Below are 18,703 nucleotides of genomic sequence, written 5' to 3'. Positions count from 1 at the left end.
CATGAAGCATGGTATCAAGAATTTGATCAAAGGGGAAGAAATTCCAGTCTCTATTTGGCCTTTTTCAAGGCTATGATTTCCCAAACCTTGTGAAGGTCACCCACATTCATCTATCAAAACTCCGTACTAAATAAAAGTTTTGTTTAATACATAAACAAATAAATTAAAAAAAAAAACTCAATGGAGAGTTATAAATATGGTGTATTACTATTTTTTTTAGAATATTTTGCTAAAATTTAACTCCAATAGTGATATAAAAGGTGTGCCGAATTGGGCCCAAGCTAAAAATTGTGCCAAATTTAGTACAAAAGATAACATAGGCCAAATTTTAGTCCACAATAGATACTACTTTTTTTAATTATCTCTTTGCCACTTATTAATACTGTTCATTGACTTTGAATAAGATATATTTATAAAATATTAAAATAATATAAATGAAATTAATTATTTTGAATATATTGAATGAGCATTAATGATAATATTAACTTTTATAGTTAATTTGTACTTTGTGCTATTGGAGCACAAATACAAAAAAATAAGCTAAATATAATTTTATGATATATTTTTGGCCAAATTTAACCCAAAATATATACCATGAGATGGTTTAAGAAAAACAAAAATTAGCTATAGAAACATATTTTGATGAGTGAATAGATTCTTACTATATAAAGAGATATGAAGACTTGTATATATTAATTTTTCTCACTGTTGGGTGTACAATCAAAGTCTCACATTGGTTAGAAATAGGAAAGATCTTGGGTATGTAAGGATGATCACTATTTCCATTAGAATGAAATCTTTTGAGAAGGTGCCCAAAAACAAATCTGTAAGGACTTAAGCCCAAAACTGACAATATCATACCAATAGAGGAATAGATAGTGTCTGACAGTCCTTACAAGTGGTATCAGAGCCAAATAGCCAAATAAAGATGAACACTATCTCCATTGGAATGAGACCTTTTGAGAAGGTACCCAAAAACAAAACTGTAAGAATTTAGGCTTAAAACGTACAATATAATACTAATAAAAAAATAAATGGTGTATGAGAGTCCTTACAAAAACAATTTATTGATGTATTGAAAACCAATCATTATCTGAAGAGGTGATATTTAATCTCTCAGGACTATAAGCATGCCCAAAAATCCCTTGCTATCAAATAAAAATAAAAGACAAATTTCTTACAAATAAGTATCTTGATCTTGAGCCAGCACACAATACCTCTTAGAACTAAAATTCATAACCATGAAAGTAAAATAATCGGCCATTAAATATTAATCATTCCAGTGCTTCAAACCCTCCAAATTATCGATGTCAAACATCCAAAAGCAGTTAAAATACTTCCAATTACAAAAAAGTAATTGGACTAAAAATGAAATATATTAGTGAAACACAGAAACAACAAAAGAACCCAGGAAGAAATGAAATATATAAGGACCATATTTGAACTTTCCATTGTCTGCATTTCCCTCCTCATTTTCTGAACTTTCCTTCTAATTTTCTGCGCTTTTCTTCTCATTATCCGCACTTTTCTCTTCATTTTTCGAAGTTTTCTTCTCATCATCTGCATTTTCTTCTCATTATCAGCACTTTCCTTCTCATTTAAAATATGAGGACTTTCAGAAGGAGTAGAGTTTGCAGACAAACTAGTATTTCCCCCAACATTCTTATTGCTCTGCTCTAGCTTTGATTCTGTATCTGCTGCTGCCTTCTCAGTGTTCAAAGTATCAGGATCAACATTGTTTGGTGCATCCAAATCCTCGGTACTCTCGGTTTTCTGATCATCCTCTTGCTTCTTCAGGGAGCTAAAATCAGCCAAAGAGTCATCTCTTGCAGTCTTGGTGATACCATTACTCATTGCAGACTGAGGAGATCTATCCATAGCAAGTTGAGCTTGTTCTAATGACGCTGCTTCTGGGATTCCCGCTTTATCCTCCTGCATAAGAAACTAAGTTGGGTAAGACTTATTTTAAGTTAATCTCAAAGCTTCAGCAAAGAGAAATCGGTAAAAATTACTTTCAACTCTTCTTTTAATAAATGTAAAATAGTCTCTACTGACGAAACTATATGAAAATTACAGTTTTATTAATATTAGGTACTCGTGCTACTTACAAACTCAAAATTGTAAGTACTTATGTCACAATTATCTCAATAAATTAAATTAAAGTAGAAAGATGGCATGCCTGGGATCCGTTATCCAAGGGTGGCTTCCTCGACCTGTTCTCAACAGCCTGCAAAAACATGTGTATAATTGAGTCACAATAACAGAACTAAGGAGTTAGGAAAATTAATGAAGATTCAGTTAGTGCAAGAAAGTGAGATAACATGACAACATTGCATGCATCAAATAAAACCCTTTGCTGAACAAAAGAAGGAAAAATCAAACACAAAGAATTCTAAACAATTTCCATAGAAGAATAAGATAAATTCATACAAACCACAAGATATATTTTTTCACAGAATAAGCAATGAAATCACAGTTCTTAATACAAAGATAAGTACCATATTCTCATCAGAAGCTTGGACTTTATTCTGCTCAACATTACCATCATCAGCATCTTGGCATATGGTAGATACAATTTTACTGTAGTCATCTAATGAAACACCCAGGTCCTTTACAGCTTGTACCAAGTAAGGCTTAAGCTTGGCAGCACATATTTCAAGAACTCTCTCTCCCAATTTCCGAGCAATGGGCAAAACATCTTTGTTGCCAATTTTCACAGAATCTAGTATAGGGCTGAGAAGCTCAGTTGGAATTACTTCACTTTCTTCTAAAACAAGAGTCATTATTGTCTCCATGGATGAAAAAACATTCTGTGGATGATAGTCCCTAATCGCCTTTAGAAAATGCTGGAACATCTCCACGATCAATGCATCACACTCAAAATCCAACATCACGACACAAGACCTGAGCTTTGCAACAGTTTCAAGAATTGAGATTCTTTTTGTGTATGATCGGCTTGACTTGTCACACAAATTTTCAAATGATGACACAATAAGCTGGAAGACCGCCTTCATCTGGACATCATTGTAAGGAACATCAGGTGCAGTAATTCTCGTTATCTCACTGATGCAAGATGCAACTGCAACTTTGACATCAACATTTGAATGTCCTAAAAGTTTTTCATCAACCAATGCTTTTAATGACGGAGAAAGTGCATTTTTCATTGATTCAGAAGGAGACTGCAGAACCTTTGATAGACAATACTCAACTCTGTCGAGAAGAGGAATGAGTTCATCGACGAACAACGGAGGTTCCACAAGCTTATTCCCATATTCTAGCAGTTGTGTTTCAAGAACTTTCTTGGACACCACCATTATTGCTCTGTATCGTATATTCAAGAACTTTAGTTCTGTATCTGCTGCCTTCTCAGTGTTCAAAGTATCAGAATCAACATTGTTTGGTGCATCCCAATCCCAACAGGTTGAGAGAGTTTTAAATCAAGGAAGAAACACTTATTAATATATATTTATATCTATACGTAAAGTATATAAAAAGAAGATCCATAAAGGGTGTAACAATCTATATACTTCTTCCTCAAATGAAAAAACAGCTAATAATCAAAATTATATTGTTCTAAATAAGTGTAGAATAAAGATAATTCCAAAAATGCATGTAAGAAATGAAAGTGTCAAGGTTAAATAGAATTAAAGATTTCCATTAAGATTGATTATCAAAGAAGTTAAATAGCAGAACATGTATAATCCACATTAAAAAAATTTCCAATATAAGTTGAATAAAGATTTTTCAAAAATACAAATGTTTGTTTTTCTAGTTCTTTGTAAATAATAAATGAATCATTTTAATTAGTATTGTAAGAGAAAACTATAAGAGTTTCACAATTAAAAAGCTAAGGTTTAACAAAATGCATTGTGAGGAAATTCATGCCATGCTTCACCACCAATCTGCTGAAAACGCAATTACTTCCATTAATATGAACTCAACAATTAAGAAAAGAAGAACTGAGAATTATCAATTTTATTAGATTAATTCATATTTATTATAAAAAGTTTCAGCCATGTTAGATTGAATTCAAGCAATTGAGAGTAGAGATATAAAGCCTAAAAGGGAAAGAGAAAAGTACTTGTGCTTTTCTATGTGTGGATCCAATTTCACAGGTGCTTCTGAAGAATTACCATCATTGGCCTCAACTTTATCTTCAAAATTTGAGCTAGGGCTGCATAAATCAATAAATTAACAAACACGAAACAACATGAAAATGATCATCCATAGGAGCTGAAGCAAAATATACAATATCAACTACTGAAAATCAACTTAAAAAAAATCAAGTGTCAGAATAAGTTGAATGAATAAACAAAGTAAAGGAATGAAATTAATTTAAAAACCCCTTAAAAAAAGATTAAAAGCAAGACCCATAATAACTATGCTGATCCTAAAAAAATCTAAAGACCAAACCAAACCATAAAGATGACCACAGAATTAATTTGAAATGAAATCCATAAACAATTGAGTCCTAAATAAATTTTATTTCATTTTATTTTGTACTCTACTTGGTTGAACAAACAAACAATAGTAGGTCCTATCTTATTCTATTGATTATACTAATATGTTGATTAGGTATAGGATTCAAAACCTAGTGTACATACAGGAAAACATCACTAGAATTGAGCATTCATATTGTTTGATTGAAAAGATCATTAAGAGTCTGTAAGTTGTATTTTGTGTTATTTCTTGATCAAAAAAAAAAAAAAAACTATGAAGATGCAAAAGAGAAAGAGAGAGAGAGAGATAGGTGACCTCAGATTATGCAGAGAGATAACAAAAATGGTGGAGCTGCATTTTCCGATAATGTGCATTGGGAGTTGTTACTTGCTTGCTTGCTACTATATTTAAAGAGAAATGCTAAAGGACAGCAGTAGTGCTTAGCACTCTTTTATGTGTTAATATTGCTATTGGTTTAACTAAGTATCGGGTCCCACATAATTTAATATAATAGCTTTTAGGGAGTATCGATAGCTAATTGCAACGCGACATGTTGAGAAGATACTAAGCACCACTGGTGCCTAATAGCAATGCTCATATTTAAATTACATTTTGAATTCCAAAATAAAAGGGATCGAATGTCCTTTCTTATTCCTAATAATTTTTTAATCAATTTTATATTGTAAATTATAGTTATTAAAGAAATTTTTATAAAATTTTAAAAAATTTAATACCTCAAATAGAATTTAATCCCTAATTATTTTATTTAATATATTTGTGAAATAGATTTACATTATTTTTTATATTATAAATTATTTTAATTTTTTTTTAAATTTTATAAAATATCTTATATAACTATAAAATATATATAAATATGAAAAAAATAATTAAAAAATTCGATAAATAGTGGCATAAATACTAAAGTTTTATGTTTATAAGCGACATAAACACATATTTATTTTTAGCTACATAAGTACCCAATGTCTAATTTCGTCAGTACAAACTCTATTATTTTCTTAAACATGCCACATATAAGGTCCATTTTCTAGATCATTGAGTCTAAACAGAAACATGTAGTAATAAATTCAAAACAAAGTCTGTACTCACAAAACTGGAGAAAAATTGCAATAGCTATTTACCTTTTATAATTTTATTTTTTTAATTAAAAAGAAATATAAATGAATATTGGAAAAAAATTAATAATAGGCTAATTAAGATTTTTGCCTCCTTAAATTTTGACATGTACCAAATCATGCCCCCTAAATTTTTAAGGTTATTAAAAATGCCCCCTGAAAGGCTGAACTATTGAGACAGTTGGATTTAAGGACTTTTGTCTAATTTTATTGAATTTTACTATTTCAGTGATTTTTTATGTACTAAACCATGCTCTCCAGATTTTGAAATCTACTAAATCATGCCCCTTGAACTTTGACATGTACTAAATTATATCATCTAAACTTTTATCTATGTTAGACTTTTTTACTAAAATTAGAAAAAAAGTCCTTAAATCCAACGAACATTTTTAACCACCTTTTAGAGAGCATGATTGGTTACATATCAAAATTCAAAGGCAAAAATCCTAATTAACCTTAATAATAATAATAATAATAATAATAATAATAATAATAATAATAATAATAATAATAATGTAATAGTGTAATAGTGTCACTCATTCAGTCATTCATTCATGGCGGAGCTTCGGCGTTGTCTTTAGATATAGACCGAAGTCGGCTCTTCTTCTTCTTCTTCATTTTCCCATTTGACCGTTTCAAAATCTGATCTTTCTCTATTCTCAAATTAAATCATGCTATTCTCAAGGGGATTTCGTCGGATTCCGACCACCACCTTCAATGGGTTTTCGCGTTGGTTCATCTCGCACCGACCCGAGTACTCACAGACCACTTCTCATTGTTCCAGAGACTCGACCCGGAAGGTTATTAATACTGCTAATGAATAGATTCTTTATTTTAATCATATGGGGTTTAATCAAGGTTTTTTTTTTTTTTTTTTTTTTTTTTTTTCGATTAGTAGATTTTTGAGCATTGGGTTTGCTTTCCTTTTTGATTTTCTTATGAATAACACAAATGCTTACCTTTTTCATGAATCATGATTGTTTTGACAATCTTTATGTTATCTTTGTCTTTTACTCTGTAGGTAGTAGTAGCATCTCTAGCCAAACAGCTTGTGAGTGGTGTAACCATGAAAATGACATATACATATGATCAACATTGTAGGTACAAAGGTTCATTCAAAGCTTTTCCTTTTTTCGTTTACTCTTTGCTCTTTTCCTCTTTTAACTTGAAAATATTTAATTATTTGAGCACTATGGAATCATAAGAAAATTAGGAAATGTTAAACATGAATTGGGAATGTTATAGTAGTCAAGGGGAAGTGAATAAGTAACATGCTTTTGCTAAAAGAAGCTCTAGAGATTTGATAACTAAATATGGTTTTGAGGGGTTAAGTATTTTAAGTACTTGAGCTTGCTTACTGCATTGTTCCTATGATATAAATTAGTAGTGATGCAGAGCAAAGTAGGAGAGAGAGAGAGAGAGAAATAGAAGAATAATAATTGGAAAAAACAAATCTTCAAACTCCTATAAAGTCAGCTAATTCAATGTTGATCCTTCCTCTGGTTGTACCGAAGCTCTTTGAATTTGAATGCCTCACTTGAGCCTATTAGAACACATATTAGTAACACTCAAATAACTAAAACAGCTCTTGGTATGATGTTTTTCATTTTGATAAATGTTAGATATACTTTCATTCTTACGCTGAAAGGATTTTTGTCTTTTGCAGCATGGTATATTATATGCAAAGGATGTGTTACAATACTACATTTGGAACCAGAAGTAGACCGAATTATGGAGAACATGATAATGCCAATGGTGGGTATGAAAGATTTAGGGAAATGGGTCGTGAGAGTTCTGAGGATTTTGGTGCATTTGGATGTTCCAGAGGCGATTCTGAAAACAATCAGAACTTTAATTTTGACGAGTCTGATGGTAGCGATGATGAAGTAGAAGAAGGAGAGGAGAGTGATGGTAATGAGGATTATATGGAGTTGAAGTTGACTGATAATAATAATAATGCACATGAAGAAAATGTTTGTAGAGTTGAAGGTGATGAGGATGATGAATCCAAACACCCTTTGGTGAGAGAAGTTTGTAGGTTAATTGATCTTAGGTCGACTTGGAACTCAAAGCTTGAAGGAGAATTAAGACACTTGTTAAGGAGCCTCAAGCCTAGGCAGGTTTGTACTGTTCTGCGTTCTTTTGAAGATGAACGAATTTCTTTGAAATTGTTTTATTGGGCTGATCGGCAATGGCGGTATCAACATGACCCAATAGTATATTATGCAATGCTTGAAATTCTTAGCAAGACTAAGTTGTGTCAGGGTGCTAAGAGGGTCCTGAAGCTAATGGCTCGCCGGAGAGTACAGCGTACACCTGAAGCTTTTGGTCTTGTGATGGTTTCATATAGTAGGGCAGGCAAGTTGAGGAATTCACTGAGAATGTTGACTTTGATGCAGAAAGCAGGGATAGAGCCTAATCTGTCAGTATGTAACACTGCAGTCCATGCTCTAGTTATGGGGAATAGGTTAGAAAAGGCATTGAAGTTTATGGAACGTATGGAAATTGTCGGAATTAGGCCAAATGTTGTCACCTACAATTGTTTGATAAAAGGATATTGTAATGTGCATCGGATTGATGATGCCTTAAAGCTGATAGCTAAAATGCCACTTAAGGATTGCAGCCCAGATAAAATTAGTTACTATTCTGTGATGGGTTTTCTTTGCAAAGAAAAAAGGATCAAAGAAGTTAGAGGGCTGATTGAGAAAATGAACGATGCGGGATTGGTTGCAGACCAGGTTACCTATAATAACCTTATCCTTATGCTCTCAAAACATGGGCATGGAAATGAGGCCCTTGAATTTTTAAGGGAAGCTGAAACAAAGGGATTCCATGTTGATAAGGTTGGGTATACTGCAATAGTTCATTCATTCTGCAAGGAATGTAACACTGACATGGCGAAAGAAATTGTGAATGAGATGTTCTCGAAAGATTGCATTCCCGATGTTGTAACATACACCTCTGTTCTTAATGGGTTTTGTAGGGAAGGAAAGCTGGATCAAGCTAAAACAATGCTTCAACAGATGTACAAGCATGGTTGTAAACCAAATACTGTATCCTATACATCCTTATTAAACGGGCTTTGTCAAAGTGGCAAGACATTAGAGGCAAGAGAGATGCTGAATATGAGTGAGGAAGATTGGTGGACTCCAAATGCTATAACTTATAGTGTTGTGATGCATGGTTTTCGTAGGGAAGGGAAATTGGTTGAGGCCTGTGATCTTGTTGAAGAGATGATTAGAAAGGGATTTTTTCCAAACTCAGTTGAAATAAATTTAATGATTCAATCTCTATGCCGAGAGGGAAAAACAAATGAAGCTAAGAAGTTCATGGAGGGGTGTCTGCAAAAAGGGTGTGCTGTTAATGTTGTAAATTTTACTACTCTTATTCATGGATATTGTCAAAAGGGTGACATGGAAGCTGCTCTATCATTGCTTGACGACATGTATCTTAGCAACAAACACCCTGATGCAGTCACCTATACAGCGCTAGTCAATGCATTGGGGAGAAAAGGTAGAATAGAAGAGATGTCTACGCTTATGGCAAAGATGCTCGGAAAGGGTGTAGATCCTACTCCTGTAACATACAGAACAGTTATTCATTGGTATTGTCAGATTGGCAGGGTTGATGATTTGTTGAAATTATTAGAAAAAATGCTTGTAAGGCAGAAAAGCAGGACTGTGTATAATCAAGTCATTGAGAAGTTATGTAGTTTTGGAAACCTTGAAGAGGCTGAAAAACTCTTGACTAAGGTTTTGAGAACAGCTTCAAAAATTGATGCTAATACATGCCACATTCTTATGGATAGCTTTTTGAGCAGAGGGTTTCCTATGTCAGCTTATAGAGTGGCCAATAGGATGTTCAATCGGAATATGATACCCGATTTGAAATTTTGTGAGAAGTTGAGTAAAAGACTGATGTCAGAAGGAAATTTAAAAGAGGCAGACAACCTTATGTTATGGTTCGTAGAGCGTGGATGCAGATCACCTCAGAATCAAGAGTCTGTGTAAAGTTGACATGGATTATTTTGAGCATAAGAAACCTCTTACTCTTAGCCTTCATTTTTTGGACATTCTTTGGAGATAGTAAATGTAAGACATTATCTCTCTCATCTAGTTTATTTGTACATTATTTCATTAGCTTTATGGCTTCTGCATTATTTGGAGAGTTCTGCTTTATGCCCTTTGTTAATACATGTTCCAACATGAATAAGTCTTCTTCTTCTTTTTCAGTCCGAGGAGCATGACCTGGGGTAAGGAAGCTTGAAGATTACAATAAAGCAGTAGTTTTTAGATCTTGAGCTTTTTCAAACCAAGAAATAGTCTCTATTGGTTTGGTGAGTTAACCTTTGCACACAAGTCCCCTTGAATGAAGTACTGGGGTCCGGGATGAGATAAAGGCATTACCATATGATGGAACACTGGCCAAACCGAAATCTACGGGCAATGAGTTGTGTATGTTGTGAGAATGAGTTATGAAACTGACTGGTGAGTTAGGATAGGAGCACTTTGAATAAGAAAATGGGACCAGTCAACTATTGTCTTATCAAACAGGCATCTATTGTAACATGTAAATGTGCCAAATCTAGCTAAGGACATAATCTTGTCCAACTAGCTAGGTGAAAGGAAAAACCTCTTCCTTGCTTAGTGGGCCTTAAGAGAGAGATGATGATAAGGTTGAATGGCAAGATGAGGTTTCATATGGGATATAATTGTGTTGAATATTGGAACAGTTTATTCAGTGAATGCAGTTTTTGTTATTGTGCTGAGATTTTCAGCTCAAGAATGAAGATGACATGCTTCAATTAGAGACCCCTTTCAACCAAAGATGACATGCAATTATGTACATCTCATTTAGTTTGATATTACAATGAATATTGTTTTACAGGTGGCAAAATCTGTAATGCTAGCCATCTAATTTGGTTGCTACCTACTGTTGTATTTCAATTTATTTTCTAATATACATTTTAGTTTTCATCTAAGAAAAAATAATTGCATGTTTTTCTTATTGACACTCAAAGGAGTCTTTTGATTTCTTTCTGATGTGACTTTTTCTTGATCCCAGGTTAGCTGCACCTGATCTCATGCTGTAATGCAAAGGAGCCTTAAGATTTGATTACATCTTTCTTATATCTATCTTTATATTATATATGTCCCTTAAGTTACAAAAGCAAAATGCCAAAAAATCACAAAGAAATGGTACTATACAATGTGTAAGTGTGTCATTTTGACTAATGTATTTTGATTATGAAGTGATTAAAGATGGTACAATGTTTTACTGTATCCTTTTTGAGAGTTAAATTCAATGAAACAGCATAGAGACAAAAAGGATATGAATGATTTTTGATTATGATTGTCCCATTTCAGACATTTTGCTAGTTTTGAGTGCATTTTGATTGATACATTGGATTTTACCTAGTAATAATATGATTTAGATCAATGTGAATGCTTCTTTTGTTACAAATTACAATGATAGTCTTGGAATTGGTTGGATAGTGCGAGATCATGGAGGAATTGTCATTGAAGCTGATTCAAAGTTGTTGCCTGATCGTGTACAACTGATTATGGAGGAAGAAACTGCGGAAGTCAAGGAACTCTAGAATATTAGAACTACTTAACTTAAGAAGATAACTCTAAAATTATTTAGAGAATAATAGAAACTTATAAAGAATTTAGAATATTAGAAAATTTTAGAAAAATAATAATGACAAAAGTACTAATACTAAATAAAATAAAAACAACATGAATTAAAATGAGCAAAATAATAATTTAATAAATATTAAGTGTGATTTTAGTTAAGTTTTTTTCCTTTTTTTTTTTTTTTTTTTTTTTTAAAAAAAAAAAAAATGTAATGTCTTATTGATTTAACAATTATTTTATTTTACTAAGTTATTTAAGATTTTAAATTCTTATTAGAAGTCATGCTATAATTATATTATAATGTAGCTATTTTGGGTTATTAATATAAAATACTTAAAATATATTTATTTTGTGAGATATTTGGTACGAAATATTAGAGTCGGCGTCCTAAAAGTAAAAGATTCTATACCAAATTAGTGTAACCATTAGAGATAATCTAAGCTAGTATGACGTTAAAATGATCTTTTAATCAATCACAATCTTCCTCAAAATTAAAATAATTGTACTTTGTCTTTTGATGAGGAAAAAAATTAGCATTTTACAACATATCACTCAACATAAAACCCTCATATGCTTCTTGGCCTCCTATATATTACAATGACCATAAAATTGAAAATACCTAACTTTATTATGAGAGATAAATATTACAAGTTTGAGCAAACCAAACTTTACTAAATTATTGTCCGGGAATCCCACAATAATATTAGGAAAACAAACCCTCATACTATATATTCAGATCTTTAAGTTATATGTTACTAAATGTTGTGATAATAACTAGCTGAAACAATTTTCAAATAACAATTTAAAGAGTCTGTGGTGTTTTAATCACCTCGAAAAACAATCAAGATATGAAAATTAGTGCAATAAATTGAACTAACTAATTAAGAGAATGAAAAAACATAAAATGCAAAACAGAAATCAAATCACACCAATTTAATGAGATTCGATCAGTTGCTTGGCAGTGGCAACTGTCTACTCCTTAGATAGAACAGGCTTTAGCTTCAATCTTTATTGATTCACACTTGGTGTTACAATGGTAATGATCACCAACAACTATAAACTCACAATAGGATCGAGTTTTATAGCTTTCATTTCTGTACAAAGAGAATTTTGGAGAGGAGGAAGAAGAAGTTCATGAAAGTTATTTTTATCTGTAGTAGAGGTTGGTATTTAAAGGCATTGTCTAAGAGTGTTGGAAAGACAGGATTGTCCCCAACTGACTTAACTATCGAGATTGAAGCTTTTAAGGATTTTACTTGTTGTAACTGAATACTAGCTAGACTTAACTAACTTTAGCTAACATTACAAATCCACCTTTAGTTGAAGTTAATGAAGCTAAACCGACAAAGAATAGACTGCTTCAAGAGCCCTTAAGGGCATTAGCTACTGGTGTCAATACTTAGCAGCCTTAGGCAATGCCTAAGCTTGATAATAGGAACCTCTTTGGTGAACATGTCAGTTGGATTGTCCTTAGTGTTCACTTTGCTTACTTGCACTTTATTTCTGCCAATGATGTCTCAGATGAAAGGCATCTTGATGTCAATGTATTTTGGCCTCTCATGAAACATGAGATTTTTAATCAAATTTAAGGCACTTTGATTGTCATAGTACACTGTGATATATTCTGAATTGAAGCCAAGTTCCTTAGTTAAACCCTTCACCCATATGGCTTCTTTGATTGCTTTAGTGGCTTCCATATACTCTGCTTCAATGGAAGACATAGCTACTACCTTTTGCAGGTTTGATTTCCAACTTATGCATCCACCTCGAGCTGTGAAAACATAACCTGTAAGGGATCTAGCATAGTAAGCTAAACCGGTGTCAAGGGTTCCTTTAACATACCTTATTATCCATTTTAGAGCTTTCCAGTGTTATTCTCCAGGGTTAGATATAAACTTGCTTGTGATGTTTATGGCAAGTGCCAGATATGGCTTTGTACAAACCATGACATACATCAGGCTTCCCACTGCACTTGCATATGGCACACTGTCCATAACCTTTCTTTCATCTTTTGTTTGAAGTGATTGATCTTTTGAGAGTTTGAAGTGAGCAACCATAGGAATAGTGACTGGTTTGGCACTGCTCATGTTGAATTTGCTCAAAACCTTTTCCAAATAATACTTATGTGATAGACATATCTTCTCAAGTCTATTTCTTATGATTTCTACACTAAGGATCTTCTTACATCACCCAAATCTTTTATTTCAAATTCACTGCTCACGAGATCCTTTATAACCTATATTTATGTCATGCTTTCCCCACCAAAAGTATGTCATCTACATACAATAAGATGAACAACTTATCATTTAAGTAGATGCAAGGATCAAAGCTGCTCTTGTTGAATTTGATTCTTGCCATAAATTCATCAAATCTGATGTTCCATTGTCTAGGTGCCAGTTTCAGGCCATAAAGGGACTTCTGCAATGGGCAAACTTTATCTGGATCACCATTTTCAAAACCCTCAGGTTGCCTCATATAGATTTTCTCTTCAAGGTTACCATGTAGGAAGGCTGCTTTAACATCCATTTACTGACTTTCATAGTCACACCTTGCAACTTTGGCCATCATAGCTCTTACAGAAGCTTGTTTGACCAATTATGAAAAAATGTCATTGTAGTTTACCCCATCTCTTAGGAAAACCATTTGGTAACTAGTCATTCCTTGAACCTTCTATCTTCAACCCCTGGAATACCCTCTTTCACTTTCGTTATCCACTTGCAATCTACAAGCTTCTGTCCAGGAAGCTTGTTTGACCACTTGTGAGAAAATGTTATTGTAGTTTACCCCCTCTCTTTAGGCAAACCCTTTGGTAACTAGTTTTTTCTTGAACCTTCTATCTTCAACCCCTGGAATACCCTCTTTCACTTTCATTATCCACTTGCAATCTACAAGCTTCTGTCCAGGTGGTCTCTTGACTATGATCCAAGTTTTGTTCTTGATCACTGATGACATTTCTTCCTGAATTGCTAGAAGCAACTTTGTACCATTTCTTCTATTTATGGCTCTCTGTAGGAGGTTGGTTGTGCAATATCAATCTCATATGCAACAAATAGTGCAGATCCTGTGTATTCTGCAAGTTCAGCAAACCCTAATCTGTCTGGAGGGTGAATCTATCTTCTTTCCCTATCTCTGTCAAGTTGATATTTCTCAAGTCCACCTTGAAATGTAGAAGGTTCAGTGGATGTAGATTCATCTAATCTCTCTGTGGTAAATAATCCACTCTAAACTAAACTAGTTTTTTTACCTCCATTGTTGTTGGAAAGTTAGTTACTTTCAGTTATATCACTCTGATTTGTAACAGTTGGTTGTTAGTTATTGTGTTAGTTATTAACTAACTTTGGTTGAACTGTTAAGAGCTGGACATGTCAGCATCTAACAGCTAATATATAGGCTCGATTCTTTTGGTGAAAAGGGGCAGAGAAAGAGAGAGAGAACAGAATCAGAGAGAGAGTTTAAGTGAGATCATGCAGATGAAACTTAAGTCAACATTGGCTAAATTGCTCTAGTTTTGAGTGTTGAAGAGCCTAGAAAGACTAAGAGTGTTCATGATGATCTTGTACTGAAATTGGTGTTTGTAATTGCAAGTTCATAGTGGAGAAATCTCCTTGGGGGAGAGCTGGAGTAGGACTCAAGATTTGAGATCCGAACCAGGATAATTCCTTGTGTTTTCTCTCTATTTTTTTTTATGTTCTAATTATTCTGTTTATGTTTCTGGTTTTTTGTTAGTTTAATATTTGTTCATTCTTTAACAAATTGGTTGATCTGAGTTTGTGTTGTTTGTTTACAACACTCTCTTATGTCCCAACTGTATCCTGGTTGAGTTGAATCTGAGTTCTTACATTGCTACCTATACCTTGTGTATTTGCTTTCTTCTGCAGCTTCAAGGGCATTTCCTTCTCATTGAAGATGACATCCTTGCTGATGATGCATCTTTTGAAAGTTGGTTCAAGACACTAGAGTTTGTAACCTTCTACCCCATTAGGGTAGCCAAGAAATAGATATTTGATTTCCCTTGGTTGCAACTTGTCTTGCCGGATGTGAACATAGGGAGAACACCCAAACACCTTCAAGTGATCACAGTTAGGAACCCTCCTAGTCCATTTTCATTGAGGTGTCTTGAAATCAATTGCAACAGTTGGACACATATTTCACCAAGTAGCATGCTGTCTTGACAAATTATCCCCAAAAATGTCTTTCCAAACCAACTCTAGTTAGCATGCATCTAACCCTTTCTATGAGGGTTTTATTCATTATCTCTACAAGGTCATTCTGTTGAGGAATCTTTAGAGCTATATGATGCCTTGCTATTCCTTCTTTGACACAATATTCTTTGAACATCCTTGCTTTTGAGTAAGAATATCCATACCGTACTTGAGTAATCATCAATAATACTCAAGAAGTAGCTTGCTCCACCAACTGTCGTTACTCTTGATGGCCCCCATAGGTTAGAGTGGATATAATCTAGATGTTGTTTTGATGTGTGCACACTAGATGGGAATTTCAGTCTACAACTTTTCTCAATGGCACACTCTTCACAGAAGTCTAGTTTCCTAGACAATTTACCTTTTAGAATTCCTTGTCTCTCAAGTTTTGTGAGCCCCCTCTCACTCACATGCCCAAATCTTTGATGCCACAATCTGGTTTGATCAATCATTTTGTTCTTGTTGGCTCCAGTTTCAACATAGGTGGCTGGTGTGGCAACACCAGTATTAATTTATCCAATCAGGTAGTACAAAGTACAAACATGCTCACCCTTTATGACAATTACATATCCTTTTGTTGTGATAAATCCAACACGCAAGTATACGTATCGTTTTAACAAGTAATACTCAGGTAAGTGAGATCGTTCCCACGAGGACTGTAGCTAAGTACCAATCAATTGAATTCTTGTTTCTATTTGGCAGAATCAATAATAAAGTTGAATAATTAAATAACTAAAAAATAAAAGGCAGGATAATAATAATAAAAAGTGTAATTAATTATGGATGAATATTTAGGGAAAAGAATCCTGTTGATTTAATTACCCAATTGTTAATGCTAATTACTATTCTCTTTCTCAATGTGAATGACAGATTATAAAAATTAACGTAACTCTTTTCAGATCTTTTAGATCCTAAATCACATGTTATCTAATCATCTCTGGGATAGATTAACATATAATCAGCATTAAGCAATAATCTAAATGTCACAAAGGCTATGCAAATACTTTCGTTTCACATCAAAACCTAGTTTATCCAATTTTAGCATTCCTAATTCTCACTTTTCAGATTTTGAATTGGGATCATAAAGCATGTACAAGGTGATCAATCTTAAACATGTAATTAAACACAAATTTGGATAAATTCACAATCAAGAAAGGAGAAATAGCAATTATCATTAACTAAAGATAATTTTAATCAACATTCATCATCTCCCCAAATAGGAGTTTAGTTCATAAAATCCATAATAACATCCATAATCAAAACTAAAACAGAAATTAACATAGAAACTAAGAGTTTAAGAAAGAACTAGTTGGTGATTGCATTCCGGATCGCCACAATTGCTTCCTTTAACTCCTTCTTCATCTCTAGGGTTTTATTTCTGCCTCCTTTCCTTCTAAAACACGAGCCCCTTAAATAGAAATTAGGGTTGCTACCTTTGAAAAAGTCAAAAACTGCCCAAAAATCTCGTTTTTCGCCCCTAGTCGCGACTACATAAAGTCTAGTCGCGACCATAGGCAAAATACGAAAAAAAACTCGCTGTTTGGCTCCTAGTCGCGACCATGGTCGCGACCATGAAAAAGGGTCGCGACCATGGAAAGTGGTGGTCGCGACTACTGGAGCAAAATTTGATAGCTTCAGCATCTTTCAGTAAAATGTGCATAACTTTCACATACAAACTCCAAATGAGTTGATTCAAGATGCGTTAGAAAGAAGAAAAAGAAATCTAAAACTTTTATGTTTTGACTTTTTCCAAAATCTGATTGGAATATAGTCGAATTTAAGCTTGAAGTTTCAGCTTTATTTTCTTGCAGAATTTTCTCTATTCTATAGCTTGTTATTTTCCGAAATTTGATCAATTGATATATTCCAAGTGTGAAACCTGAAATCAAAGAAAACAAGCGTAATTCTATTCCAAAAAGAATAACAAAAAAGGAAAACAACTATAAAAAGTGACCCAAAATGTAGGCTAAAAATAGCCTAACAAATTTTCCCAAATTAGATTCTTACTCGCCCTCGAGTAAGACTAAGTCGAACACTAAAACTCGATTAACTAAGCTATCAGATAATTATATTACTGCTGGCTCATGTGAAATTTCCTTCCATTAACTAAACTAGATTTTCAATTCTAAAAACTCTAACAATTAATTAGGATGCTCATTTTATCACACAATGCAGAGATACAAACTAACTTCGATATCGAAATAATGTCATAATGGTTTCACTCCATCAAACTAGTCCACAAACCAATAGCCAATATGCTTGCATGCTTACCTCTCTCCACTAATGTTGACAACATTCTTTTCGAAATCAAAAGGACTTTTTAAGGTTAGAATTTATGGCTTTGATATTTGGAAAATAAAAGACAATTTTGGCTAAAGATATCATAAGCACAAAAGAACCCACAAGCTTCTCATAATTTTAAAATTTCCCGAAGTGTTCCCATAACTAACCATGATTGAGATTTTTCTACTTTTTTTTTTAATCACTAGACATCACTGAAATTTTCTTTTATTTCTGATTTTTTTCATTCTTTTCTTTTTTCAAGTGATGCCGAGTTACAATTCTTTCTTTTTTTTTCACATGTTTCTCAATCACGCAAGATTTTTTTTTTCTTTTCTTCAATACTTCCACACACTATATATTTCACTCCCCCAAACTTATTGTAAGGCTTATGATACCATTCAAAATGTAATGAGGACAAAAACAACAGTGTGGATACATCTTTTAGTTCAATGGGTGAAGAAACGAAACAGGTTTAGGCTCAAAAGGGTTCACAAAGGATATTCATTTTATGGTAGGCTTGAAAGGCTCAAACTATCCAAACAAACTGCCTAAATCATGTTCCTATTAAATGTTGTCAAGGATTTCGCCTCAAAAGAATAAGACATGCAAGTTCTAAGCTATTCAATCAATCTTACCACAAACCATAGTAAAACAATTATAACATATTTCACAGATCGTCAAATTATATTCATACACAGGTTTTACAAGCATCCAAACTAATCCAAAGAGTTAACAGAATTAAGCACACAGTTGCAAAATTTCAGGACATATCACAAATAACAACAGCAACAAAATTGATCTTGGCTTAATTAACAACACACTAAACCACGACAACTAAAAGAAAAACTAACTAAAAAACTAAACAATCAAATAAAGAAAAAAAATTAAAATTAAGCCCCTCCCCCAAACTAATTTCACATTGTTCCCAATGTGAAAATAAAACTTAAAGAGAAGAAAGCTTACCTTAGGTCCATGCCACATCAACAAGCGGTTGACGCCCATAATA

The 18,703-nt window shown here is 33.2% G+C and overlaps 2 protein-coding genes across 6 annotated transcripts; one reads left to right on the top strand and one right to left on the bottom strand.

The window, feature by feature from the left end:
• Window positions 1-1,131: 1,131 nt before the first annotated feature.
• LOC115697912 (sister chromatid cohesion protein PDS5 homolog C) lies at window positions 1,132-4,846 on the bottom strand. Of its 2 annotated transcripts, none has more exons than XM_061119026.1 (5): window positions 4,756-4,846; window positions 4,082-4,174; window positions 2,499-3,321; window positions 2,180-2,227; window positions 1,132-1,944 (listed from the first exon to the last, which is right to left on the bottom strand). In XM_061119026.1, exons 1-5 carry the CDS (start codon window positions 4,812-4,814, stop codon window positions 1,363-1,365), a joined length of 1,605 nt encoding a protein of 534 aa, XP_060975009.1. In that variant the 5' UTR covers window positions 4,815-4,846; the 3' UTR covers window positions 1,132-1,362. The 2 variants fall into 2 exon arrangements, with proteins under 2 accessions (XP_060975009.1, XP_030480944.2); XM_030625084.2 differs by having other exon boundaries at window positions 1,132-1,932.
• A 1,266-nt stretch (window positions 4,847-6,112) lies between these two features.
• On the top strand, window positions 6,113-10,858 carry LOC115697911 (pentatricopeptide repeat-containing protein At3g04760, chloroplastic). 4 transcript variants are annotated; one of them, XM_030625078.2, is made up of 4 exons: window positions 6,113-6,373; window positions 6,595-6,674; window positions 7,240-9,664; window positions 9,806-10,858. In XM_030625078.2, the coding sequence occupies exons 1-3, from the start codon at window positions 6,245-6,247 to the stop codon at window positions 9,581-9,583; spliced, it is 2,553 nt and encodes an 850-aa protein (XP_030480938.2). In that variant the 5' UTR covers window positions 6,113-6,244; the 3' UTR covers window positions 9,584-9,664; window positions 9,806-10,858. The 4 variants fall into 4 exon arrangements, with proteins under 4 accessions (XP_030480938.2, XP_030480940.2, XP_030480941.2 ...); XM_030625081.2 differs by having other exon boundaries at window positions 6,310-6,373; window positions 6,595-6,670; XM_030625080.2 differs by lacking the exon at window positions 6,595-6,674 and having other exon boundaries at window positions 6,118-6,373.
• Window positions 10,859-18,703: the final 7,845 nt, after the last annotated feature.

The sequence above is a fragment of the Cannabis sativa genome, chromosome 7 (assembly GCF_029168945.1).
Source record: "Cannabis sativa cultivar Pink pepper isolate KNU-18-1 chromosome 7, ASM2916894v1, whole genome shotgun sequence".
Taxonomy (NCBI): domain Eukaryota; kingdom Viridiplantae; phylum Streptophyta; class Magnoliopsida; order Rosales; family Cannabaceae; genus Cannabis; species Cannabis sativa.
Note: the sequence above shows the minus strand (reverse complement) of the source record. Positions and strands in the feature narration are given on the sequence as shown.